The following is a 27,829-nucleotide window of genomic DNA, read 5'->3' as shown; positions in this document are numbered from 1 at the left end:
CCTGTGTGGGTGCTCTGTGTGGGCGCTCGCTTTCACCCATCACAGCCCATCCTCAGCGGGATCCCTGCGGGTCCCTTCCAGCTCGGATGTTTAATGCCGAGCTGCGGGAGGAGCTCGGCAGGCTCCGTGCCGGCGGTGCCGCTCTCCCGGCAGTTTCTGGACTGTGAACTCCCCCAGCTGGCGAGCGCTCGATATCGCCACACGCCGCCCCAAATGGCCCCGCAGGACGCCAGGATCCCCCCAAAGCCGCGGAGCCGGCGATGAGCGCTCGGTCCGGAGCAGGAGCTGAGCTGCACCTCGGGGCTGCCGGGGCCATCAGAGGGGAGCAGGTCACTGTCAGGCAAGGACAGGGAGTGTGGGAACGGCCTTGCATCAGCAAAGAGAAAAACGCAGGTTGCACATGTCCCCAGGGGCCGGGAATAAATAAATGGTGAGATGCTGCACGTTTGGGTGAGCACGGAGAAGGGGAAAGGCTGGAGCAGCCGCTGACCCCCAAGAGGGAGGAAGCAGAGGGAAACGGGCGGGGATGTTTGTCCATGGGAGGTGAATGATGCGCTGGGTGGGCACCTTTGGGTGGACCGTGAGGGACACTCAAAGCAGTGCCCAATTGACCAGGGCTTCTCGTGGTGCTGTAGCAAGCAGAGGTGTGTAAGCAGAGGTGACAGATGGGGCAGTGGCAGCAGAGCCATTGTCTGTGCCAGCTGTGGTCCTCTGCTCGCTCCTTCACCCACCCTCAAGGACCCCCAGCTGCTTCCCCACCCCTCCTTCGCCGACCCCACAAAAAGGCCAGGCCCAGGCAATTGTGTACAAAACCTGAAATAGTTTTACTTTGCTTTCTTTTTTTTTTTTTTTCTTTTTTTTCTTCTTTTTTTAAACTTTGCTCTAGGTTTACTTAAGATTTTGTGAAGTCGATACAAGAGCATTTGATATGAATCGGTAAATAAAACACCGTCATAGATAGATAGCCACGATAAACTTTGTTAGAAATGTACATGTCGCGAAAAAATAATAATACTAATAATAATAATCATAATAAAAAAAGCCGGCGCGACGCCCGGGCCGGCATGGCCCTGGTGGCCCTGGTGGTGGCCCCGGTGGCCCTGGCACACGGCGGCAGGTGGCTCTGGTTCCCCACAGGCGCCGCGCCCCGGTAATGTGTGTATATAAACAAAGCCCATAAGAAATGTACAAATATAAAAAGCTACAAACATTAATAAATTACATCATCACAAAACACGGAAACACTCCACAAGGTGCTAGTAAAATAACTGTCTCCCTCCTCGTACAAGAAGTTACGCAAAGAGCTGGTACCGGCGGGCAGCGCCCGGAGAGACCCTCCCCGTATAAAAACCCGGCGGTGGTTATTCCAAAAGCTATGTACAAGCTACATTCTAGGAAAAGGGGCCCGGGCTGTGGCTGTGTGGGGCGGCGGCGGCGCCTGAGAAATGCCCCGCTGACTCCCCGCCCGACGCCTCGAGTGCTGCGGTCCCCTCCCGCCACGTGGCCTCGTGGCCCTTCCTGCTGCTGGCCACGCCGCCCGCGGCCACCCTGCCCTGCCCGCTCGCCGGGCGGGAAGAGGGGCCCGAGGCCGGAGCCGGGGCCCGACGCGCTCCTCGGTGGCCGAGATTAGTATTAACTTTTTGCGGCTAGTCGCTCTCAGCACTCTGAGAAAGGACATCTATATTAAAAAATATTTATAGCAGGATTCTGTACAGTCCGACCGCTGAAAGTTAAAGGGATTATTGTGGTGGTGGCCCAGAGCTGGGTGGCAGTGTCCCCCGGGGCCACTAGAGCAGCAGCTTCCCGTTCCGGTGGATCTTCAGGATCTTGCCGAGCCGCTGCTTGGCCGTGGCCATCCCCTTCTTCGTACGCTTCCCTGGAAGGAGAGCAGGGTTGGGGTGAGGACCCAGGCCCACAGCACCCCACAGGCACAGACCCTCCAGCTGCCCCCACGGCCCTGCCACCAGCCCTGCCCAGCTCTTTGAGGGACGCCCACCAGCACCCCTCAGGAGTGGGGCTGCTGGCCATAGGACAGGGCAAGGCAGGGAGCACAGCCCCTGGAGAGCCAGCCCTGCTGAGCCAGGGGCACAGTGCACACCCACCCCCACGGGCACATCCACACCTGCCCCAGGGAGACAGTGCTCTCTGCTGGGCACTCTCCTGCTTCCCCAGCTCTGCTGGGTACCCTCTCACCGCTGCAGTGCCAGCCCTGATGCCCTGTGCCCTCACCTGCCCTGGTCACTGCTTGTTTGCCCACAGGGAGTCAATCAAACCCAGCCCCACCAGTACTACCCTGCTCCTCAGGGAGAGGCTGCACAGACACACGGACACACGGACACACGGACATAGATACACACAGCTCCACAGCTCTTCGCAACTCCAAGCTCCTGGGTACCTCTCTGCCTTGGACCTGTTTCCCACCATTTCACCACAAAAGCACAATTCCAGGCAAATACATTCTTTCCACTCCAGCTCTGCAGAGTTCCACAGGTACCACCAGCCCCTACCACAGGCTACACACATCCTGCCCTATGGCCATCCAAGCTGCCAGGGCTGTGCACTACCTCTGATCTGTTCCACTTGAATACACGGAATTCGGGAAACATCAGCCACATTGCCTCACTCATCACCTGGGGCCTTTCCCAGTGGGATCACACACAGCTTTCATGCTACACATGTACATGTACACAGTGCCTGTCCCGCACACCTGCCTCACTTATGCTTCCTGAGCCAAGTTCAAGTGGAGAGCCTGAGGTCCTAGCCCAGACTCGGACAGCCTCAGCTTTTTCACACTTTGCCTATGGCAGACAGCGAGCAACCTCTTCCTCTCTCCTGCCTTTGGTCGTAGCTGTGTCACTCCCAAGGTCTGATACTCTGCTCCCCTGCGGCAACTCTTCAGAGAGATCTGCAGTGTGCCCTGCTCTACGTGTCCTGGGAGGACTGTCCTCAGCTACAGTCAGCACAGAGCTGGTGTACAGCCACCAGCACCACCCTGGGCAGAACAGCCTTCGTGGATGCATCCTCCCCTGGCCAAGGCTCCACCAGACAGGCTGTCTGGGATGTGACCCTGCAGGTGCTCCTCCTGAGCTGGGGCCGTGCTGGGCAGTGGGATCCCTCACACCCTGCAAACAACAGCCCAGCAGAAAAACACCGATTTGGCCCCCCGGTGCCAGGACAGTCGAGGCCACGGGCTCTATCCCTGACCAGATCTGACTTGCATCCACACACCTGCACCTGCGCCTGCCCACAGCACACACGGCAGCGGGGGCCCTGCGGAAGCCTCGGGTTCCGCGGCCCTTCACCCTTCCCCACTCCTGCACCACAACCCAGGCGTTTCCTGGTACCTTTGGCGGAGGCATTGTTCTGCGAGGATGATGAGGGTCTCCTCTGTGTGAGGAAAACACCGGGTGCCATCGGCTGCGATCCCCTGTTAGGCTGGGCGACCCCAAAGGTGCTGGCCCCTGCGGTGTACTCGTGATCTGTGAGGCTGCTGGCCTGTGACTCCAGCTTCGGCTCGGGGGAGCCGCCTTCCTGAGCCGCTTTGCTTGCGTTGGGGGCTGACAGCTTCTTTTTGGTATTTTTTTTCTTCTTGCCTTTTTGTTCCTCCTTTAAAATGACAAAGATGAAGCTCAGATTAATCCGCAGAAGACCTTTAGCTAGGACAAGGGCCAGCGGCGTTGCTCAGGGTCCTGATACAACGACGCCCCAGGAGTTGGCCACGGACAAGCGCTCGGGGGCGGCTCCGACACGTCTGGCTCACAGCTGCACACACACGTCAGCCTCTCGTGCCTCTACATCCTCGCTCTGTGCGGGGCCTCCTCGTTCCTTACCACTGCGGCGAGCGGGAGCCAGCCGGGGCCGCACCGACATCGCCCTGGAGCTGCAGCATGGTCAGCATGGGCAAATCTTTCCATCTTCCACAAAAACTGGCACCTCCTATCTTCAGGGATCTTCACACCCTTGCACAACAGCACGAAGGATATTAAACATCCCACTGATTCAGCCTCTGCTTCCTGCTAGGTCACACACATCATCTCCTGACCTGTAACTGCACCTGGACATGCACACTGGGATGGCAGAGGTCTGCTACTGTCCTGTATCTCTTGCCTACTACTTTCAGTTCCTTCTTCTTGAAACCCTGCCACCATCCTTAAAGCTCTTCCGCTCAACAGTCCACATCGCAGAAGCCCAAGGCCACCACAATCTGTGTCTCCACCAGCTTGCTGAGGTCCCTCACCAAGCTCGCTCCAGCAGACCTTGTCACCTCAGCATCTCACCATGTCATGGGGCTTCTATGACCCCTTCAGAGACCAGACACTTCCCAAACATCCAACCTGCCCCAGTTCCTTTCCTAAACTGACCCTTTGCTCACAGTTCACCAAACCTTTGGAAGCAAACCCTGGCACTTCCCAGCAGCCAATCTGCACAGACAGGCAATCATGCTAGTCAGGCTCTCAAGTACACATCAAATACACTCCTTTGGGGCAGCCCTCTCCTGTTCTACCCCAGTAGCCATTCTCACTCCCTCATCCTTCCCTGTATGTTTCTCTGTCCCTTGCTGCCTTGTGACATGGTCAGGCATGCTGTGACACCGCTGGGCTTGGATCCCATTTATTTCCCTGAGACCGCAGAGCCTCATGTCACTGGCAGGACCAAACACTACACAGGGCTGACACAGCACTAGGGCACAGCTCTGCTGCTGGGGACAGGGCTCTCTTTTCCTGACAGCTCCTATTCCCCAGGCAGCCTCTCACCTGCTGTGACAGCTTGGCGGCGGCAGCGGCGAGTCCGGTTTCGATGGAGGCGACTCTCGTGCCTTCTCGCACAGGTCGGTCCTGCCGGGGCACCGAGGGGCCAACTCGTGCTGCAAGGAGAGCAGAGGCAGGTGAGGGGCAGGAATGTGCCCGTGGGAGCAGCACAGCCACCACAGGGCAGCGAGCTCTGCCCTGCTCAGCCAGGAGAGATGGGAGCAGCCTCTGCCCTTCCCTTCTCCAGGCACGAGCGAAGGCACAAGAGTCAACAGCCTGCAGGCACGGTGGCACGGGCAGAAGCTGATAGGATGTCACACAGCTGAGCAGCTCCACAGCCACCCGAAGCCAAAGCCACGTGGGTTTGTGCCCACATCCTGGATTATGAGTGCCATTTCCAAAGGGACAATGCTCACCTGCAGCCAGGGTAGGACATGCAGGGCCACAGGCTGATGAGACCAAGTGTGGGCTGCTTGTCACACAGCACACACAGAGGGTGCCCTGCTCATGGGCCAGGGGTCAAAGCGGTCCAGGGGCCCTCTTGCCTGTCACTACCCCTGGTGAGCTCCAACAGACCCAGGACAGACCAACCCCTTCCAGACAATGAGCTTTGGCTGAACCTGGAGGAGACTATTCCTGCTTTCTCTCACTATTCCCACAGTCAACACCTGAAATCCACAGCAACTCAGCTGTCCAGGGACTGATTCACTGTTACACCACTGCTAAGAGAGCAACCAAATGATCTATCACTAAGAGTGTGAGGAAAAATCAACCAAGGAATTACCTTCTCTTGCCAGCTGACTGCAGGAGGAAGGCTAAAACTGCTTGGCAGGAATCCCAGCACCTCCCACTGCCCTGGAAAGGGTTAATCCTTCATATGATAAATCACTAATTGTGTGTTACAGTTTCCACACTTGAAAAATACCTGTGTTTTAGACATTTGCATGACTTAGCCTGAGTCTGGGCAGCACAGAGCACATCGACTTACCCGTTGGACTGTAAGGGGCATCATCTGAACTTTTCCTTTTCTTTGATCGGGATTTGAACACTGGATTATCTTCATCTGATTCAAGAGAAGGGTAAACTACAGTAGAAAACAAAGGCAAGAGTTTGAGTTTAGGAAACTGCTCTACCCTGTACAGGGGCCCCTTGCTCTCTCCAGGTGCAGCGACCACAGGCACCACAGCTGGATGGTCCCCAGAAGTGCCAGTGAGCACTGCTGTCATAGCCATGACTTCCCTCTGCTCTCATTACTCTTGGGAGCTGCCATTAAACTGTGGCTGGCTCTCTATATTCCTCTATAATCACAGAATATCCTGGCAAGGGAGCCACAAGAATCATTGAGTCCAACTCAGTTGCCCAGAAAAGCTGTGATTGCTCCATTTCTGCAAGTGTCCAAGGCCAGGCTGGACAGGGCTTGAAGCAACCTGGTGTAGTGGAAAGTGTCCCTGCCCACAGCAGAGGATGGCCCTTGAAGGTCCCTTCCAACCTAAACCACTCCATGATTCCATTATAATTGGGGCAGAACTGATGTAACTGGTGCAAACTGGCTTTGTGCCCATTTCTGCTGCAGATGCTTGCCTTCTCTGCCAAAACTCAAAATAGCATTGGATCCCTTTTCCATGTACAAGTTCAACTTCTCACTCCTCTCAGCTGGAGGTTTAATTGCTACTATGCAGACAAGGATATTTCTGTCACGAGTAGCAGTACGTGACCCACATTTCTGGGATTGTCCCCCATTTCTGGGTTGACTGCTCTCCATGTTTCTTGAGAGTTATTTATTTTGCCACACCTCAGATGCAGCCTGCCTGGATGGCTGTGTGAGCCTGGGCTCTGCAGCCAGCCTGCTGTCCCATGTATTTGCTCCCTCTGGTGTGCAGATCCCCGTTCCGTGCGCTGCTCCTGCACGCGGCCGGCTGATCCCAGGGCGGCACAGCAGGAGGAAGCACCCACGAGCAAAGGGACATTTGCCAATAGGACACGTGTGTCCATGCAGCCCCAGCACATCCTCACTCTGCTTCCCTCCTACTCACCATAATCTGAGTCCTTGAAACAGGCATCCAAGTGGTCCTGGTCCTCGTCGTAATCCTCAATGTCGATGCTGTTCTTTGTGCTTTTCTTCAGCAGCCGCTTCCCAGCGTTTTTGTTACCACCACCACCAGTTTTTTTCGAGTTTTGTGTGGAGAAGGAGTTGTTCTTCGCCTGATTGGTGCCCCACGATGTCTGCAGGCAGGACTCTGAGGCCTGGAGGTTTGCCATGGAGAGCATGCCTTGGATGGCTTCCTGTGTGCTGGGGGAAGCAGGTGGCTGGCTGTGGGACACAGGGAGAGATGCTGGAGCACTCAGTGATTCCAGAAACACCAACCCCTCGCAGGCAGCTCGCTCCTGCCACGGCATTTGTGCTGGGAGAGACCCCCTGATTCCTCTGAGTAGCTGCACATACCACCAGGGCCAGCAGGGAATTTTATGGGACAGGAGTAGCACAGAGAGCACCCCAGACGTGGGGGTGATGGCCCAGGAGCCAGGGAGGGGTGGGCAGGTCCCTGGGGCTGTCAGCACTCTGGGCAGAGCTCAGGGAACTTCCCAAAGCCAACAGCAGAATTCCTGACAGAGCAGTGTCTCTATAGCAACTATCATCATCATCATCCTCTCCTCCTCCTCCTCATCATCTTCATAATATCTATCTATCTATCTATCTATCTATCTATCTATCTATCTATCTATCTACCTACCTATCTATCTTTAATAATGTTATTTTTCTGAACTACCAAATCATCCTCCTCCTCATAATCATATTTTAATAGTATTATTTATAATCTATACTACCAGGTCCTGTAAAAGGAGAGCTTATGCATCACCACTGGTGGGGGATGTTGTGGGGGGCTCTGCTCAAAACTGTCTGGAAGTTTTTGGTCCCAGTTCACACCATGGGCTGTCACCACTCCAGGAGCTGCTGGAAATGAATTCTGAGACTGGCAGAACACATCATCCAGTAATTCCAGAAGTCTCAAGTTTGGGCAAGTAGTGAAATGCAAAAAACCCTTGTTGTGGCAATAATATTTGTTACACTTGTTATACATTTGTTGTGCAATAGAAGCCACAAACATGCAAGAGAATTAACAGCACCCTTTCACTTTCTTCTACTAGAGCTTAATCTGGGCTCTGAATAGAACAATGTACAAGGGCATAAAGAAAGTTTCTGGGCACTAATGACATTTAGACATAATCCTGAAAATTACTTAAGACTGGTTCACAACTCAACAAACAGAAGAACATAAAAAGCTTATTTAGGAAAGAGCCATTTAAATCCCTCCAATATCATGACTTCTCCTCTGCCTTGTCCCTGGCAAAGAAATATTTTGCATCATCTACAAGGAATTATCATATTTTCTTCCAGCCTTTTTCCCTGAACTCCTTTTCCAAACACTGAACTCTCAAAACACTGCAAACAGACCATCAAATACTGACCACTAAATGGGCAAATCAGAGAGGAACTGCCTTAAGCAACACAAACTTCAACGAATAAATGGTGGGGTATGATCAAAAACAGTGGTTTTGAGAGTTAAACACCAACCTGAAAAGGGAAAAATGTCTCAGAGCTGCACATGGGGCAGAGTGTTTCTCATTAGGGCATGTGCCTGGTGTGCTTCCATCAGGAGTATTTCAGCTTTCTAAGCCAAAAAAAATTCAAGAAGACTCAGGAAGCAATTTTGAAGCTCTGGAAGAGCCATATCCCCTTTCTGTAGCTTCAGCAATGATTTTTAAAAAAACACATTTATGAAAGTAAACTATCAGTGAGTGACAATTATGGCTTAAAAAAACATTTTAAAAGAGCATTGGAGCAGGAACAAAGCAGCCAAAGTGCTTCTGCCCCTGCTCTATCCCCACAGCCACCTCCAAACAGGAGGTGGCACTGAGGGATAGCCCAGACCTGCCTCCAGCCCAGCAGCCTTGCCCTGTCCTCGGGCTGGCAGCTGCTTTTGTGGGTGCTCCTCACCACCAGCTCTGCCACTGCCACCTCTCTCCAAGGGGTCACCCCCTCTAGGCACATCATCTCCTTCTTCCCATCAGCAATTACTGAGTCTCCTTCCTGTATCCTCATATCTAGAAACTGAATTTATAATATTTCAGCAAAGTATTGCTGACTGAGCAGTGGCTCTGAAGAAGTAACAAATGTGTAGAACTAAAGAACTCTTAACAATTTCAAGTACAAACCCAGTGTTTCCTTCCATTTTTGAGTCAGACCTGGACACAAGTAATTTTGCTCCTTTCTAGATCAGGTGATGACCAGCCCTCCAAGTTTTTTCCATATTCCATATTAGCTCTTTCAGCCTGTTCCCACACTCAGAGCAGCCCTTCTGCAGGAGCTTTGTCCTTCCCTCTCCCCGTCTTGCTGGCACACACAGCTGAGCTGCAGTTCTCTGGAGCATGCTAGGTAATGCCATCAGGGCCTCTGGGGTGGCCAGCTGCTGGTGGCAGCCCAGGATTTTACAGAATAAGGTTTCCCATGATTCAGATAAGGCCACTGTCACAAAAAGCCCTGACCTGCTTCCCAGTGACTGTTGGGATCCAGCACTGGTCTGACAGGGATTCAGGCACTGGCTGCTTGTGTGGGAGGCGATCCCACAGTGACACAGGACTGCTCCACAGCATCCACAACGTGCACATACAGATCTATAAATGCAGACATTCCCCAGCCTTCATCTGCCCTGCAAGCAGAGAAAGAGGGGAATTGTTCTTGAGAGTCAGACGTGAGCACAGTGGCCTCATGCTGGGACACGGTGTGTTTGCATTTTGTGTTTCTTCCGCTTTATTTTCAAAGAGCACGTCACGGCCATTTGAAAAGCCAAGCATAATTATGAAACACAGAAATTACATTTACCAGGGCTTTTTCCAATCAAGATGCAGCACACACTGCCAAACCCAGTGTTTATCCCAGAGCCAGCACTGATAGGACACATTCCCACTGTAACTCAGCCGAGCCTGGTGACGGGACAGTGTGTGGGACTTTGATTTCAGAAACCACAGAGCCTTCAAACACCCTGCCTACAGCAACCAGGCTGAGGGGGGAAAGCAAAGGCCTGAGGCCTGCTCTGTTCTGGTTTAACCCCTTGCAGACAGCAAAACACAGCCCAAGCAAGGCAAACTATTGTCAAGGACCATTTCAAAGCATGCGGTGAGCCGTGTTATCCACAGAATGGCCAGCAGTGTACACAGGGCCAAGGAAGATTTAAGTTCTTATAATAGTTGATAAATTGTCTTTTTTTATACCAAACTTCCAGCATGGGAGTTTTATTAACCTGGCAACTTTATTACAGTGTCAGACACACCTAACTACTTTATGATGTGTCTAATCACCTGCCAAAATGTAACTGTAAAATCAATATAAACACTCATCCCATTACAGACCACAGTGCAGAATGGAAAAGAAATTCACAGGGATGGTCAAGCAGACAAGTGTTCATGTGATTATTTCTTTCCACCACTCACTGTTTGGATCACTGAAGGATCTGGTGCTGTACCTTATTGGCCATAGCCCAAAATATCCAGGGTCAGTTCCCATGTTCCCCATAAGACACCACTAAGCCCAGGCACACATTTCCATTTCAGGTACAGAAGTACCCACCAAAGAGTTTGCTTTTTTCCCCAAGCCTTAATTTTCTGGTGGGAAGAAGAATGATAACCAGAGATGGGAGGGAGGGCAGACAGTTTCCTATATCCTTCTTCTAAACACCTGGCATTTGTGGCACCTTATGGAGGTCCATGCCTTATAAAGCACCTCTCACCTTATGGGAGAAATGCTGGCCATTTAGATTCCTTAATTACAACCTCCCTACATTAAAAACCATAATTCCCACCCTCAAGCTGCAGTCACTGAACTCTCTCCTTCTTTTGAATTATTCATCTATTACAGCATTACTGCTAAAACTGATCTTCAGCATCTACAGATATGAAATTCTCTATTTGTTCAATTTATACCACCAAAATCTTTCCTCTCTCTCCCTCCAGATCACAAGATAACGGAAGAGCTTGCTTTCTGGAGAATAAGCAGTTACCAAGCTGCAAAATTCATTCTCACTCACACACAACCACAAGAGAGCAATTTTGTTCACAGGTAAGAGGGAAGAGCATCCCCTGGTGCATACCTGTTGGTGTTATACTCTAAACCCCCAACTTCCTTGCTTGCCTGCAAAAGATCAAGAATTCCTGCTGAACTTCCACTCTCTTTCTTTACTTTGGAATTGCGTCCTGGCTTTGCCTCTGTGTCAATGTGAAGCAAATCTTCATCTGATGAGTCCTCACTCTGCAAAAACAAGGAAAGGGCTAAAAAAGGTGGAAACTCAGTGAGCTGGTCCCCAAGAACAGCACAGTGATTTCTGCAGCCTGCTGCTCCTCCAAAAACACAGGCCTAGCCCTTGGAATTTGCTTTCTTTAAATAAAAAACAAAACAAAACAAAAACAAACAAACAAAGAACAAAACCAAGTACATGGTAAAAATCCATTTCCTTGCAGCCTCTAGGCATGGTAGGTTTTTCTTTCCTCTACCAAAGCTTTGAGATGTGATCCTGTTCATGGGATCAATTCCCTTTAACAGTGGTGTTTCCATCCCCACAGCAGCAGACTGGGAGGATCAGGCAGAGGAATGGGACAGATATGTAGGGACAGTGTCCTGTGAGGCTCTGGAAGGGAGCTACCTGTATCTGGCCATCTCTGTGGGGCTGAGATTTCTAGGCACTCTAGCATGGTGCCTAAGAAAACAAGTTTTTCCCCCTTCCTGTCCTGCTTTCAGGCTGCTACAGCACCAGCCCTGATTGCTTGGGGTGTCAGTCTGTTTCTCCAGGGACTCCCTCCTTAGGCTCCTGCACAGGGAGACACCCCTAGCCCCAGACCTCAGCTACTGACTCAGAGGTCTGCACTTCCTCCTGAATGTCACACACACACACACCAGGGTGAAAAGAACTCCTTGGTACTGAAGACCAAACGTTTTGGTCATCTTTGTTTCTGTCTTAACAAACTGTTTTGCTTTTTCTGACTTATTCCGGTATTATAATATGAATTTGTATTAACCACAGCTGGGAAAAACATTTAATTTTAATGTCATTTGATTTCCAGCACTGAGCTTCTGACACTGAGCCAGCTCACAGCTGGGCTGTTCCATCCTGCAGGTGAGCTCCAGCCAGGCTCACTGACCCTGCAGGGGCTCACCTGGCTCAGGGGTGTTCTAGACCTCAGCCCAGCACGGGCAGAGAGACTCTGCCAATGGCACAAAACAAACACTTGAGTTGCTACATCACAGGAAGAGAATCACAGAATGATTTGGGTTGGAAAGAACCTTAAAGAGACTCATGTTCTAGGAGTGCCTGCTTGTGAAGGCACAATAACCTCATACCTTGTATGGTACCGACTCCACCTTTGGCTTCTTAACAGGAGTGTGCTGCAGGGCTTCCTTTTTATCTGATAAAACTGAATAAGTAAAAAGAAACAAAAAGTCATGGTTTTTTTCCCTTCAAAAACCAGCCCTCCTATTCCACTCACATTTGACTGACAGGTAAGACATGGCTTTCTTTATTATAAATTGCATAGATATTAAAGATTATATAGATTGTCCCAGACAATCACCACCTAAGACTTTGTTGAGCAGATAAAGACAAACCAGGAAATATCCTTACAGGGCAGTTCTCTTTTTGCAGTGTTTTTCTTTCTTCTGATTGGAAACTCATCAATTTTTAGTTCACCATCATCTGACACATATTCATATTCATCCCGTACAGGTTTGGCTTTGTCCTCTTTAAAATTCTGCAGTGACCCAAACACGCTGGTATTCAGATGAGTTTTGACTCCCTTTGAACTGGAAAAAAAAATGTTTACAAATCAGTAACAACACCCTGAGAAGAAAACAGCTTGTGACTTGACAGACAATGAGTATCTCTATGCAGAAATGTCAGTCAAATCAAACTCTTTCTGGGGTGCCAAAGCAACTAGAATAATTTTACAAACACATTTCTGAACCTGCGATTTATATCTCAAAATAGAGATATAGAGTGCTCTGACTAGAGCACTAGAGGAAGTTTTAATGATAAGGTATTTTCTACATTGATCAGAAAGGCAGATTTTCATTGTCTTGTATAAAAGTATAAATAGCGACTTTTCAATTTCCTTTCTTAGTTGTCATACTTTTACTTACCCAAGCAACTTCTTATTAGAGAAAGAGAATGTGAATTTGTTGTCTTTATTTCCTGGTAAAGGAGTCTTTTCTGATTTGTGTTCCTCTTCCATTTTTAGAAGTGAATCAGGTTTACTGTTCTGAAAGGCAAAAGACCAAAACAAAAGAAATAAATCAGTTAAATGAGTCATTTATGTTTCAGTTTCCCAGGTGCCCTCAGAATCTAAGCCTGTTCAATTTTCCCTTATTAAAAACCTTATTTTCTCTGCAGGCAAAATGTTTTATTCTACGAGTGAATTTCACTCACCCTTCATTAGCCCTCAAGAAAGGCAAGCTTTTCATCCATAGGGCATAATTCAGATTCCTTTAACTCTAATTTTATGCCATTAAAATTAGTTATTGATTATTAGCTATTAGTTAGTTATTGATTTCTCATTAGTTATTAATTTCAGACAAACTAGTAGGATTGTGTCAGAGCAAGGATCACAAAAGGGATCTCACTGTTAACAGTCTGGTGTCACTACAGACAAATGGACAATTAAGTATATGCTTTTGAAGAATCCATCTACCCCCTCTTCCTTTATTAGGGATTAATTGATTATTTCCTGCTTAGTTTTCTTCTCTTTGGGGGCTGAAAATTGGTGTTTCGCTTGGGCAGAGCCACAAACAACTCCCTACCTTTGGCTTATCATCATGTGGCAGAATTTTACAGAATTTTACCTTGTATTTCCATTTGGCTTCTGTTTTGCTCTTATTTTGCTCTCGAACTTCAAATTTCTCCACCTCATTCTGCTTGCTCACAGATTCCTTATTGGGAACACTTAAAACATTCTTTGCAGCCTGGGAAAAAGTCAGGAAAAAGTCCTCTGAATGAGGATGGAGTGTTGGCATGTCAGAAACACAGGCTTTATCTGGGAAATAACATGATATATTTTTGAAAACCCCTGTTTATTCTTTCTGAACCCCAAAGAGAAGTTCAATCAAATATTGCTCCTTCAGAGTGTGCAGAACAGCAGCTTCACTTCTCCTTGGTACACCAATACTCTCCTCTCCCTGTCACCCCATGACAGGTTTCACAAATTGCACACAAACTGTTAGAACTTCAGAAACATTTTAGGAAAGATTTATGGATGTATCTTCACAAACCATTCCTCTGTCAGTGCCTTGACGGATCCTGGCCCCCACCGAAATCAGAAGCAAAATTCATGCTGAATTAATTAAAGGATGTCAAAAAGAAACTTGTCCTATGTGGGCAAAAATGGAAGAACACTATTGTTCTGTTTTCAGAACTCATTCTAGAGTAACATCTCAAGCAAATGAGACACTTTAGAAACAAGTTCATTCATCACTGACACCTTTTGAGATCAGTGGGTTTCTGGGAGGGTCCACACCAACAAACATACCAACATATATACAAAATAACCAACAAACAAACCAAATCCAACAGCTGGGTAAGAGAACAGAAATGAGTTACAAACCTTTCTTCTGCTTCTGCAGAAGATGTGCTGCACATATTACTTTTGGCATGAGACTTAGGGACTGATTTTATCTCTCTGAGGGTGGGAGAAGAGGGAGAGGTTAAAACACGACCCACCTTGCCCTTCTTTGGCGTCTCGATCTTGGTCAGAGCCTCCTTGGTGTGTGCCTCCAGCAGGTCAAGGTTGGGGATGGCCGGTGGTGGGCTCTCCTTCGCCTTCTTTCCTTTCTTTTTGCCTTCTCCCTTCACTTTCGGGGTTTTGGGAGGTTTGGGGGGCTTGGGAGGCTTTGGGGGTTTGGATGGCTTGAGTTGCTTGGGAGTTTTCACAGTTTTGGGAGTCTTTTTCTTAGGGAGCTTTTCTACAGGTGGGGGCGGAGGGGTGACCTGGACGGGCGACGGAGCCTCCTCCTTCTCCACAGGACAGATCTCCTCTGCCGTGGGGTTGGCACTGGTGTCTGCTTTGCTGGCTTTTGAAGCATTCTGTGGTTTGGCACAAAGCACAGGCAGTTCAGACACAGCTGTCCCCTTTCTGAAACTCACCTGCACCCTCCATTAGGTGGGGAAGCAAACCCCAAAGATGCCCAGAGATGTGATGGAGTGGAATCAGTCTGACCGAGGAACGAAGATCCCATCAAGGCCACCCCCAGCTTCCACCCCCACACTCCTCAAGCCTGGCCTGCAGTAACTCCAGAGGCTTGGTAGGGAATGTGACCCTCACTGGGCTGTACCATCACGTGGCACTGTTAAATGGCCTGTCCAGGATGGACAAAATGAACAGCCTTCTGCTTAAAATGCTGATCAGCTCGAGCAAAAACCTTTTCCATTTCATTCTGATGTGATAAATATAGCAGAGTCACATTTTATGCCCTCAAGAAAAATTAGCAGTAAAATAGCTGCCCAATTAAAATTAACACTGACTAATTAAAAAGAAATTATTTTCTGCTTAACTTGCCATTCTGACAATCTGACTGCATCGAAGAGGATCAAAGGACCAGATAGGTTTCAGTTTTGAGGTCTCTGGATGTGGTTAGGAACGGGGTGGAATGCAGCACAACACCTTCCTGAAGGAGCTGAGCCAGCTGTGGTCACCTTTTGCTGTCACAAATCTCCACCCAGCAGGATTTGGGACCACACTCAAGGGATGATACCTCCATGCATTTTATAGCCTGGACCCCCAACACAGTAAATACTATAAAAACAGCACAAACCTCACTTAATCTTATTTCTTTGGCAAGGTCCTTGATAAGTTGTGCTGGTTTGAAGTTTTCTGGTAGTTCATCTTCATGCTCTGCTAAAGCCTAAAACACAACAAAGCCAAATTGCTGCTTCTCTGTATGTTTTCTTCAGAAATAATAATAATAATAATAATAATAATAATAATAATAATAATAATAATAATAGTAATAAAACCTCTTGAAATGAGTTGTCCATGTATTTTCCTATGTATTTAAATCAATCTTGACTGCATTAGATATTCAAACAAGAATTTTTTTCTTTTTCCTTGTTCTGGATGTTATAGTAACAAGTTGTCCTGAGAGAACAACAGTCAATCATCTTTTTTCAGATATTACTTCATTTTCGCAAGTGCAACATCACCTTGCTCACCCCTAGTTCTCCCAATTCCTTCTCTTTGGCATCTTGGAATTGGATGTTTTGCAATAAAGATGTTACTTGTTCCAGAATTTTCTCTCTGCTCCAACAACTGACAAATCCATAATATTAATCCAGCCTGCTTCTCCTACCTGTTTTTTAGTCCACGACCTGAAAGCACCATTGAGAATCTTTGCTCCTTGAAGCAGATGAGCAGGAGGTTGTTGTCCAGCTTTATGCAAACCTGAGAAAAAAATCAGTGTCATTTAACCACTGACAGCTACAGTTGTTTACAGAAACCATTTAATTTGAAAATTGTAGCTGGGAAAGCTGAAGTTAACTTTTTGAGAGTTGGTCCCCACAAATGAATTCCTACTACAACCTGATGGTAATAAGCAGTGTTTTTATTGTGTCCCAAATCCAGCTGAGCCTTCCCACCCCGTGCTCCTGTCAGTTCTGGCTACCTCAGGTGTCAAAGCTGAGCCATCAGGGCAGGCAAGGAAATGCAGTTTTTACCTTTGAATTTCTCTAGTAGATGCTTCCCCATATACCAACACGCCGTTTCAAAGTTGGGAAACTGGGTCAGACTGACGATTTTCAATCGCCTTTCTACTTCATATGCCCTGCAAGACAAAGACACACAACCTGAGCATGGCAGAGCACGAGAGTGTCACACTTCGGGTCACTTTGCAGTGGGTCCCCTCTTTGTCCTGCTGCCACACAGGCTGGCCTCGGGCCAGAAGCACAACATGACAGCACCAGTGAAGTACTGAGGTACAGATGTAGGGTGGTTTTATGGCATTATTTGCCCAGAATCAGTAAAGAACTGCTCATATGGTCTTACACCAGGCACAGAGCCCAGCTGAGCAGGTGGGGGCTGATCCAGCAGGGAGTGGCAGGTGCCAGGGTTACTCACTCCAGGCAGTGAGTAACAGTTCTGCCTTCAGGATGTGGCCACATCAACCCAGGCACCTCAGGCATCCCCCTGTGCATTGCCAACAGGCCTGAGGACAGCTCAAGATAACTCAGCACGAGGGAACACGGACACAGGGGACAAAGGTGGGGCTGCACCAGCCAAAACTGCCCAAGAGCTACACCAGCATTACTGTCAGTGATTCATTATCACTGATTTATTAAAAAAAATGAGCCTCCACATAACTTCAGATTTTAAAGACGGATTACCTCATCTGCATTTCCACGCTTAGACTGTGTAGAAAATGTCCTGCAAAAGCCAGGCAATCTACTGGAGTTAGAGTTGCATAAATCCAACCTAAAAGAGAGAGGAGTCCTCAAGACAAGAACTTGAAAGCCATTAGCAGACTTCAATCCCAAATGATGGCTACACTTCACTGAGCACCTTTCTCCACAGGTACCCACACAGCCCAGCCCCAGAACCACACACACTTTGAACAAAGCTGCCTCTGGTCCCTTCTTTGTTTTGCTACATAATGGCAGCTGCTTTCCTGTCTCCACAAAGACCTGAAAGAGCCCAACATGTGCTTTATCCAGTGTCAGAATCAGGTGTTTTCCAAACATGTATTTTCATACAAAAATCTACTCAAGCTAGCGAATCTCTATAAATTGCTCTGTGTTTGTTCCACCATCTGCTCCACAGATGGTCATAAGAGAAACACCTACTTTCCACTTTATACACCCAAGGTAAAATTCAAGTGTGTAAACATTTGATGCAAGAATCTGCTCACAAACAGAGTGATCTGTAGTTCCTGAGTGTCACAGGAGACTAATGTCTGTGGCAAGGATTTGGGGGTGTCATGGTCAGAATGCAAATTCATTCAATGGAAATTGTGTGTTAGGTGTCAGAAAGCAGAAATTACATGGTGGATACAAAAAGAAAACTCATGAGTAACTACAACCCAGCTAGACCATGAGTGCAACACTCTCCCTACTAGTTTAACTTTTAAAAGGCTGCTAAAATATTAATAGAAAGCAGTAAAAGTTCAGATTTGTTTTGGTTTTTTTTGTAAGCACATGAAATAAAACCTCAACTGAGAATTAGGCTCCATACTTTGTCAGAGAAAGTTGACAAATCCCACCCCTCTGGCATTTTGGATGATATTTTGGAAGATTTTGGATACTCTAAAGGATGAGTATCTCCCTCCTCTCCCACCTGCTCACCTGATGGGATGAAGAGTGTCTGGCCTTGTTTAACGGTGCATTTGTAACATTTATCTACTTGGTCTGCAAAAAACATCTCACTGTGATTTGCTGCTGACTGCCAGCGTTCATACAGAGAAATATTTGCAGAGGCTGGTTTGATGAGATAAAAGATCTTTTCTCCCTGAATTAGAAATATAAAATTAGCAGTGAGCAGCCAAATCAAACAACTCTGCACTGGCATGCACACACACAGACACACAAACACACACACACAAATACTTATCTAAATATACATTAACATTGTGTATTTTGGCAGTATTTGAATAAAATTAGTCAGCTATGTTGAGAAGGGGCTGAAATAATTAAATCACAGCTGACCACATCTGCTCAGAATTGTGGGAGTGATGGTAAAAAAAGGTTTACAGTGCCAGGTTCCATCACTCTGCAAAAATAGGATGTGGTGTCTTTAAGGCCTAGAGTGATGAATGTGCAGAAGGCACTAAACAAATATTAAAATCCTAATAGAGAGAAAATACACAGAGGACTTCCATGCTCCAAGTGCTTCCTCGCTCAGGAGACCCTGGCACCCCTGGGAGCGCACTCACTCAGAGCAGTTAAGGCTCGGATGCAACGGGACAATGACAAAAAAACCTGAGAGCTGAATTTTGGAGAGAATTCTATGATGGTCTTTGTGGATAAAATTGAGTTTGTTACCAGCTGCCCTCAAAAGCCAGTGTCCCTCACCTTCAGCACGTGGTACCAGGCAGAGGCCCCCCCAGAGTCTATGTGGAAGTCAGTGTAGCTGTCCTTCACGCAGATCAGACAGTACTTGGTCACTTTGGGTTTAGCCAGCAGAGCATCGTCAGGCCAGTAATTTTCCACCCAGGACAGCTTCTTTACGATGTCAGGAGGCTCCACAAAGCTGGACATCCTTACAGAGAGAGTGGAGAACAGAAAGGCAGCTTTTAAAACAGAGCACCAGCACCCTGCTACAGCAGGAAGCAAGTGTGACAAATACTTGCATGGCAAACTGGAGCAGCTCCTCTCGTGGCAGTGGAACTGCTCTTCATTCAGAAAATTAGGGAAAACTGTTTGCAGACAGAGATTTAAGGGTTTTTAAGTGTGATGACTGAAAAACAATCCTTTGCCTTCTTTCAGCAGTATCATCTACGATCAAATATGTGCTGGCTGAAGTTTTCCAGCCCCTGCTATGCAGGCTCAGGTGCCAACGCTGCCGTGATCACCTTCTCAGCCCCCTCCAGAACAGAAAGTGAAATGTGTGCACTTGGACAGAAATCCCCTGGCAAACAGTCAAAATTAGCTTAATATTGAGAATCCAGATAACAATAACATTAATGCTTATGGATAAATAACTGTTGATCTGATGCTGAAAATCAGCAATCTTATTTAGATGCTTTTAGTTAAAAAGCTCAGATGGGTATTAAAAGCTCAGAAGAAGGAAAAGGTCTAATTTGGGTTGATAATGTTAATACATTTAATATATATATATAAATAAATATATAAAAATAAATATATATCTATATATTGATATATTTCATATATAAATTATATATATAAAAGATATATAGTTCTGTAATTTATATGAATGAATGTATGTACTTAAGAACATACTCTTACTGGATATGTATCTAAATTTATACAAATTATCTTCATTCACATTGAACATATATTCCTACTTATTTATTTATTTATATCATTCATATATTATGTTTTAGTCAAATACATAACATGTACTATAATCACAGCTAAGACAATGCAGTGGCATGACAACCAGATATTGTTTCATCCTAGAATGTGCTGAATTTTAGATTCAGATAGTTCAAAATTTGGGCTGATAGTGCAGGAGGTGAAGATTCACTGCTAGACACTCTAAAATACCACATCAGTAAGAGTATCTGCACTTCAAACCAGTATTAAATGCTCCTGCATGTCATTTGTGCTCAGTGTCAAGCCCCGACGACAATAACTCCATTTCCATGGCAGGCAGGATGGAGCTGTGCATTCAATTAAACTGTCACTGTCTATGCTAAGAAATAAAATATTTGCTATTAATGTCTCGATTAGCAGAGTATGAACGACAGCTCCAGCAGTCCTTCAGGAAAAAAGACATCCCATTATTTGGGGATAATGGCAGAAAGCTGAAAGAAATCTCTGCTGAGGATCCCGGTGGTCTCAAGCCTGCAGTGAGCAGAGCTGCTCTCTGCAGCAATGGGGATGAGCCAGTAAATCCCAGCTACAGGGATCAGGGGAATTCCTGGGAAAAATGAGCTTGTCATTATCCACCAGCCTTCTCTTTTCAGCCTTCATGCTGAAGCGGAATGCTCCCCAAAACAACCATTCTTTGTTTCTCTGCTGACATTCATTATCATCTGTGTAGTGTGTGTGTAAAAGGATCCTTTCCTTTTCCTGGTGCTTCCCTTCTGGAAGCATCAGCTCCCCCAAAGGATCCAGGGCCTGTGAAAATATCCTGTACAGCTTTTGGTGTTGGGTACCTCAGAGCTGCCCCTGCCACAGCTGGAAGGAAATCACTGCTCAGTTATGGCAGCAGAGCCACAGAGAGCACTAGGCAGTGCCCTTGGCATTGGCATCAGCTAATCATGGAATCACAGGGTGCTTTGGGCTGAAAGGGACCTTAAAGATCATCTCATTCCCATCTAGTCCTGGCCAGGGTCACCTTCCACTGTCCCAGGCTGCTCCAAGCCCTGTCCAGCCTGGCCTTGGGCACTGCCAGGGATCCAGGGGCAGCCACAGCTGCTCTGGGCACCTGTGCCAGGGCCTGCCCACCCTCCCAGCCAGGAATTCCTTCCCAATATCTGATCCCTCTGACCTGGACCATCACCCCCAGCATCACCCTGAGCCTGAGCTGCAGTCAGACAGATCACAGGGCAAAAGCTCTGAAAGCAGAACTAGAAGACGTGGTGTAGGATTACAGAATTCAAACAAAATTCCAAAGTTATTTTCCTCAAAGGACACCCAGTGACGTTACCCTACATCTAAAGTCAGAGCAACCAGAAGCTACTAAACAACTTTCCCTAAGAAGAAAAAGCACCTGGGAAGGCAAAGGCTGAACCCAGCCATGTATCCCAGATACAATGTGGGATTCAGTAATTTAAAATTATAATCTATATATAATTCTATGTAAGTAATATTAATATAATTTTAAAATAACCACATATGGTAGTATAGTTTACAGCTATGTTATTATATAGAAATATGTTATATACAAAATAATAAATTAAATACAAATGAAAATCAAGATAAATCTGTAGTAATTACTGTGCAGCAGGCTGGACACTTACCTGGTGTCAGAGAACTCCAGGTTTGTGACATTTAAGACCCTTTTCCTGTTTGTGCTGTAGTAGTAATCCACAAATTCCTTGAGCTTCATCTTGCAATCTTTCTGCTTGGTGACATCAGTGACATCAACACTCCGCTCTGGCCCTGCACACGAATCCAGTGGAGAGGAAGGGTTGATGGACAGCCTGCCTTGCTCCCTTTTCCATGCTTGGGGGTGAGTTAACCTGCCCAGAATCATCTCAATCTTCTAATTTTCTGACCTTTTCAGCCCTTGGATCCTCCCTGTTGCTTATGCATGTACCCACACAGACACCCAGGCATGGAAGAGCTGCATATACATAAATACCCATCAAATGGTGCTTTTGTAGCCATGTCCCTGGGAAAAGCATCCCTTGATCCTACTCTGGCTGCTTGTGCAGAGCTGTGGAGAGCAGTGCAGGCTGGCTTAGCCTCACTGCCAAGCTGACACAGAAAACAAGAGCGACTTAATTGCTAACTACAAGCTCCCACTACATAACAAACACGGAGACATGGCACAGACAGTATTTCACAACACATTTTACAGTTTTCCATATGACCAGTTATGTCTGTAAAGCAGCTGAGCTCCAAGCAGGTACCCACCGACGTAATTCTCGACGTCACTGACGTAGAAGGTGGGAGCAGGCACTGCCAGGCCCAGCCCATCCTTCTTGGGGACCAGGATGGGCTCTGCAAAGCCCTTCTCTTCCAAATACTCCACTGTCAGCTGGCTGCCTGGCACCTTCAGCACTATGTCTTCAGCACTGCAAAAGCAAACACAGATTCAGTGGTGAGGGGCTCCACGCTGAGTTTGGAATGTTTGCTGCTGAAAGGGAGACACTGGGAAAAAGGAATTACAGGCAAATTAGGTACATAAGCCAAAACCCCATTTACTGCAAGGCACGAAGGGCACAATAAAATCATGCAACATCAATAGCTCAAGCCTCCTGCTCCAACTACTGGGAAGTCCTAAAATAGCAGCTTATAGCAAAAGACCATTTTGCTCAGCTGTAGGATCAGTCAAGCTACAAGTGATCAGTGTTAAAGGAATTAATGTTAAATGCTTCACTCTCAAGAAGGTGAGATTTAAAATGTTACCCAATCTCAAATAAATGGCCCTAGAAATGCTTTGCAAATAATTTTAAAGCAGTCAAATTGTGTGCTCAGGGAATATTCTGCAGACCATTTTGAAGTGGCAGGGACATCTTCCACTGTTCCAGGCTGCTCCAAGCCCCAGTGTCCAACCTTGGACACTTCCAGGGATCCAGGGGCAGCCACAGCACCCTGTGCCAGGGCATCCCCATCCTCCCAGGGAAGAACCAATGTAATTGTTAGCACTGCTACTCTTGCTACTCCAGCACTATTTTGGTATTCAACATTTTAGAACAGAATTATATGAATTGTATTTTTTGCCTTTTTGCTCTCTTCAGAGTTCCTTTTGACCTGAGACACTCCCCAGCACTCACTGGAGATTGTCATTCCCTGCCTTGTGCTGGGAGTCACCAGGGATGCTCCTGCTCTGAGCCCCCTGTCCCCTCCAGCACCCTCTTGGTGCTTGGTCTGTCCCTTCTGCACATCCCATTCATTTTCTTTGGAGAAGGAAATTCTTCCACAAGACTTTGTGTCCAAGCCCCAGATCTTGCAGGCATTTCTTTGTGCTACAGACCCTCCTGTCTCAGGAGATTTCATTTGGCAGCAGGATTTTCTTATGCACACATTAATGAGTAACAAAGAGAAAATATGGGGGGCTGTATTATTTATAACCATTTTGGAGTGACTCAGAGATACTGTATGTGTGAATGCAGTCTCAGAGGCCACCTGAGGTTACTGAAATCAGTCTGCCTGGGCCATAAATATTTTTTAAAATGAGTTGTGCAACCTATCAAATTACAAAAAAAAAACAAACAACCAAACAGCAAAAATAGAAAAACCTTGCAGGCCCCAATGGAAATAGCCAGGCAAGTAAAAATACTGGATCCTGAGCTCAGCAAAACACACCTGTAAAAGCCACAGAACACTTTCCAGAATTATTTTCATTTTTTTCTTTAAGCAGCCTAAGAGTAGTATCTTAAATTAAATGTGAAATTAAACTCTCCATAAAAAGGAAGAAGTTCTGTGTTTACTTTGCCAGTCTCCAAGGATTATTCTAAAATAATTAGTTATTAATAATTAAGGATTTATTTGGCTACAGCCTACATTAAAGAGCCAAAAGGAAATGATCACTCTCGCAAATGGCTGTGGAGCAGCCTAATAACATGTGGGACATGTCACCTAACAATTAGCACCATTCACCACCCCAGTGAGACAGCCTTTGTCACCAGCCACTGAGCACGTCATTGTTCTGGCCAAGATGGGGACACACTCCAGCAAAGCCATTAGAATTTTGAGAACTGGAGAATTCTGACCAAGAAGTGGGTTAGTTTCTTATGCAAGTGGATGTTCTAGGGGCCAAAATCACTCTGGCTCAGCTTGGATAAGGCTCTGGGGAGCTCTTACTGCCACTTTCAGTGCCTAAAGGGGGCTTAGAGAGTTTCTGCAGAGGCAGAGAGTGATAGGACAAGGAAGAAGAGTTTTAAACTAGGAGAGATTTAGATTGGATGTTTGGAAGGAATTGTTCCCTGGCCAGGCCCTGGCACAGGTGCCCAGAGAAGCTGTGGCTGCCCCTGGATCCCTGGCAGTGCCCAAGGACAGGCTGGACAGGGCTGGGAGCACCTGGGACAGTGGGAGGTGTTGAATGGGCTTTGAGATCCTTTCCAACCCAAACCATTCTCTGATTCCATGATCCTTGCCTTCCCAAATTCCAGCACCTATAGAAATCCACAGGCTCTGTGCTCAGCTGAGAGATCTGAATGCAGCTGCACTGATGCAAAAAAGGGAAGAGCCTGGGACAACTGCAATCAAACAGCACTGATTTCATCACCAATACTCTGCAATGCTTCCAGCACAGACCATCCCCAGCCTCACAGGACCCAGCACTGCCCCTGCACCCTGCCCACACCACAACCCACCTGGGAAACGTCCGACTTCGAAGCTCTTTTATAAACACTTGGCTCCCATTCTGTACAGGCTTGACGTCCGTTGTCTGGCCAGTGTCATGCTTATGCCAATTTCTTTTCTTTTTCACTGAAAAAGAATGAATTGGACAGCTATGTTAAGTTGAAGATAATTATTAAGACATTGGCAGGAAGGATGAATCTTCATTTAATTTCTCACACAAACAGGGTGGAGAGAACCCCCTCCATGCTGCCCTGCAGATTTTAATATTGCTCTCAATGCCCCATTAGACAATTGTGGTGCAGCTGAAGATCCATTACAGAGCAAGCAGAGAGCATTTGGGACCAGAGGGCAGCAGTTGGGTAATTGCAGACTCACACAAACACCAGCTCTGGACACCCTGGGCTCTCACTCCCCCTCGTCCTCACCAGGAAACTCCCAGAAACACCTTGGGCAGCCTGCAGGACAGGTCTGTGGGAGTGCATTTGTCAGGAATTACCTCAGAATAAAGCTCTGTCCAGATTTGACACCAAGTTTGATGGGATTTTAGTGTGCCCTACACACAGCATGGACAGGGAAGAGGAGGGGAGGGAAGGAGAGGGAAGAGGGAAAGAAAAAAAAGGGAAAGGGAAAGGAAAAGAAAAAGGAAAAGGAAAATGAAAAGGAAAATGAAAAGGAAAAGGAAGAGTTAGTTGCTAAAAGTGCAGGGAAGGGAATTTATTCTGGCTCAGACCTGCAGCTGATGACAGATTGAGGCCCCTTGACTGTGTTCCCAGTGAGGGATGGACACACAGGATAGTCCAGCAGGGATAAAGGGCCAGCAGGGATGAGCACACGTGAGCCAGTCAGGTTTCAATGTGGTTTTGCCCTGCCTCTGACAGCTGGATAACACAAAGCAAGAAAAACTGGTCCTGCTTTTTCCCTGAGTCAGCACTATCTCCCTCAGCTGTTCCTGCTTCCACAGTGTCCAAAGAAACTCCCTTTGGAAGGAAACTGACTTTTTCCACATTTGTATCATTTAAACCCTCTGTAAATAGAATTTTCATATGTCACATACTTTCATTTTCCACCCTTGTTTTCCATTGTGAAACTCAGTATTTCAGCCCAAGTCCAGACCACTTATCAGAACAGTGAGGGAAGGCAGCAGACTCCTCATGGATGGCACCCACTCCTCACTCTTTGCACACACAGATCCATACACTTTTCCATTCCAAAAGGAATCCAGAGGCTAGACATATAATACATGAGATTTGGAAAGAGAGAATTTTGCTTTCCCGACCACAGCCCTGGAATAACTCAAGGAAAGACATCTCCCAGTGAGTCCATCCCAGGTTTTGCACAAAGCATGTTGGGTTTATTAGTTCCATGCAGGCTCCAGCCTAGCTGGAGATATTCATTAAAGCTGCTAGTTCTTTATCTTAATGACTCTCAGGCTTAGTGTATTAATTCAATGCTCCTGGTAACAAAGGAAACAAGCCTGGCTTGAATGCCAAACCTTCCTCCTCTCCCTCCCTTCGCAACCTCCACCTCCTCCCCCTCTCAGCACACCCGAATCCACACCACGAGTGTGCTGATTGCACTTGCACTCTGAGTGCAAGTCCCAGGGAAAGAGGTGTCACTTGCCACAGGAAAATTAAACAGCTTATCCTCTAAGCACGTTCCTTTATTACACCCCAGACAGCTCGGAGTGTGGGGAAATGGAAGCGGCAGAGCAGCGCTGAATGAACAAATCCACTGCAACTCTCCCAAAACCTCCGTGGAGCTCTTTGCCTTGGCACTGAGAGCTGGCAGGGGTCCAGCTCTGCCATGAGCCTCCCATCCAGCTCTGCCATGAGCCTCCCATCCAGCTCTGCCATCAGCCTCCCCATCCACCTCTCCCCATCCACCTCTCCCATCCAGCTCTGCCATGAACCTCCCAATCCACCTCTCCCAATCCACTTCTCCCATCCAGCTCCCATCCAGCTCTCCCATCCAGCTCTCCCATCCAGCTCTCCCATATAGCTCTCCCCATCCAGCTCTCCCCATCCAGCTCTCCCATCCAGCCCTCCTGCAGAGGCAGCCCAGATTCCTCACCCTAGAGGAGGGGCTGTCTCCTGGATGGCAGCTGGAGTCCATTACACTGCATCAAACACTCGACCCTTGGCCATTTCCAGCCACACTTTCTGTATTTTATCTTTGCCGTGAACACCACAGCAAGGACTAAAGGCTCATTCCCATGTGCAACAGATCCCAGCTTTGGCCAGAAAAGGCACTTTTTTGTAATTTATCACAGATTTCTTTTTCTGCAGATCTTTCTGATCTAAATTTAACCTTTGGGAAGCCCAACTTTGGAAAAAGGGAATAAACTTTTATGAAATCTGTATCTGAAAATGAGAATTCACAAGTATTATTTAGTAGTATAGTAATAGTATAGTAATTAATGTATATTAATGTAATAGTAATCAATGTATATTATTTCAACCCTATTTGTGTAGAAGGGATCATCAGCTTGAACTCTCAGGAAGAATGAAAGGGGCTCAAGCATGGGATGGGGCTGCCAGGGAGGGGCTGGAGTGCCCATCCCTGGAAGTGTTCATGGAACAACTGGACATGGCACTCAGTGCTGGTGATCAGTCCCAGGCTGGACTCAGTGATCCTGGTGGTTTTTCCCAGCCTAAATGACTGAGCTGGAAGGGACTTTAAAGCCCCTCTTACTCCAAGCATGACCAGGGTGCCTCCCTAGAGCAGGGACACCCAGGAGCATCCTGTGAGCTCTCTGCTGATCAGCACCATGGGTTGTAACTACTTCAAGCCAGCTCACTTGCAGCTCTGTAACTCCACTGATTCCAAAGGATTTCTCCTGATTTTCACTGCTGCAAATGAGGCAGCAATCAAACCCAGCATTTCAGACTGTGTTATGAAAATGAGCCAAGCCTGCCCAAATGAAGCCCTTACATTTTATCGAAATGATGTCAGAAAATGTTGGATGAATATGGATGATTTTTCCCAAAGAGAAGTCCCTACACATTTCATTAAACAGGAATGGCTTAAAATGCCATGTGACAGGAAGCAATCTTCTGAGAGCAGCCACTCACCACAGTGGTAATGTGGAAAAATGTAAGGAGAGGAAAATGATTTTTAAATTTGACATCTGGAAAACATATCTGGTAGAAGGCAAGCTCCAGAAACACACGTATATTTTTAAATCCAGACAAGTTGCATAACAGACAATTGGTGTCTGTGTTTCCCTTTGCTAATCTCACAATAATTAAATCCTACCAGTGAACTACTGGCGCTGGAACAATTCCTACCCCTTTATTACAGAGCTGATAGTGCTGGATAACGGGTCTGAACAGATTCTGGAGCAGCCAGAGCAAGCAGAGGAAGCCCAAGCCCTGCAGCAGGACATCCTCCATGCAAATT

At 47.1% G+C, this 27,829-nt stretch overlaps 1 protein-coding gene across 2 annotated transcripts in view; it reads right to left on the bottom strand.

Annotated features, from left to right (window-relative positions):
• Nucleotides 1-800: 800 nt before the first annotated feature.
• PHF2 (PHD finger protein 2) overlaps nucleotides 801-27,829 on the bottom strand; it is a 54,247-nt gene continuing 27,218 nt past the window's right edge. The window contains exons 3-22 of one of the 2 annotated variants that reach the window (XM_005532795.3): nucleotides 24,442-24,556; nucleotides 22,037-22,197; nucleotides 21,418-21,559; nucleotides 18,842-19,028; nucleotides 18,116-18,278; nucleotides 17,162-17,249; nucleotides 16,496-16,602; nucleotides 16,132-16,223; nucleotides 15,598-15,687; nucleotides 14,507-14,869; nucleotides 13,633-13,752; nucleotides 12,934-13,052; nucleotides 12,419-12,597; nucleotides 12,139-12,212; nucleotides 10,895-11,052; nucleotides 6,782-7,059; nucleotides 5,737-5,832; nucleotides 4,755-4,864; nucleotides 3,345-3,606; nucleotides 801-1,876 (exon numbers count right to left, since the gene is read on the bottom strand). In XM_005532795.3, the coding sequence (XP_005532852.2) occupies nucleotides 1,788-1,876; nucleotides 3,345-3,606; nucleotides 4,755-4,864; nucleotides 5,737-5,832; nucleotides 6,782-7,059; nucleotides 10,895-11,052; nucleotides 12,139-12,212; nucleotides 12,419-12,597; nucleotides 12,934-13,052; nucleotides 13,633-13,752; nucleotides 14,507-14,869; nucleotides 15,598-15,687; nucleotides 16,132-16,223; nucleotides 16,496-16,602; nucleotides 17,162-17,249; nucleotides 18,116-18,278; nucleotides 18,842-19,028; nucleotides 21,418-21,559; nucleotides 22,037-22,197; nucleotides 24,442-24,556 (2,993 nt within the window). In that variant the 3' untranslated portion in view covers nucleotides 801-1,787. The remainder of the gene's footprint in view (nucleotides 1,877-3,344; nucleotides 3,607-4,754; nucleotides 4,865-5,736; nucleotides 5,833-6,781; nucleotides 7,060-10,894; nucleotides 11,053-12,138; nucleotides 12,213-12,418; nucleotides 12,598-12,933; nucleotides 13,053-13,632; nucleotides 13,753-14,506; nucleotides 14,870-15,597; nucleotides 15,688-16,131; nucleotides 16,224-16,495; nucleotides 16,603-17,161; nucleotides 17,250-18,115; nucleotides 18,279-18,841; nucleotides 19,029-21,417; nucleotides 21,560-22,036; nucleotides 22,198-24,441; nucleotides 24,557-27,829) is intronic. The other variant, XM_014261361.2, reaches the window with a different exon arrangement.

This window comes from Pseudopodoces humilis, chromosome 13, assembly GCF_049639895.1.
Source record: "Pseudopodoces humilis isolate 2021_Gansu_Grassland_sample_001 chromosome 13, ASM4963989v1, whole genome shotgun sequence".
NCBI classification, from domain to species: domain Eukaryota; kingdom Metazoa; phylum Chordata; class Aves; order Passeriformes; family Paridae; genus Pseudopodoces; species Pseudopodoces humilis.
The sequence above is the reverse complement of the archived record's forward strand: the minus strand, read 5'-3'. Positions and strand labels throughout refer to the sequence as shown.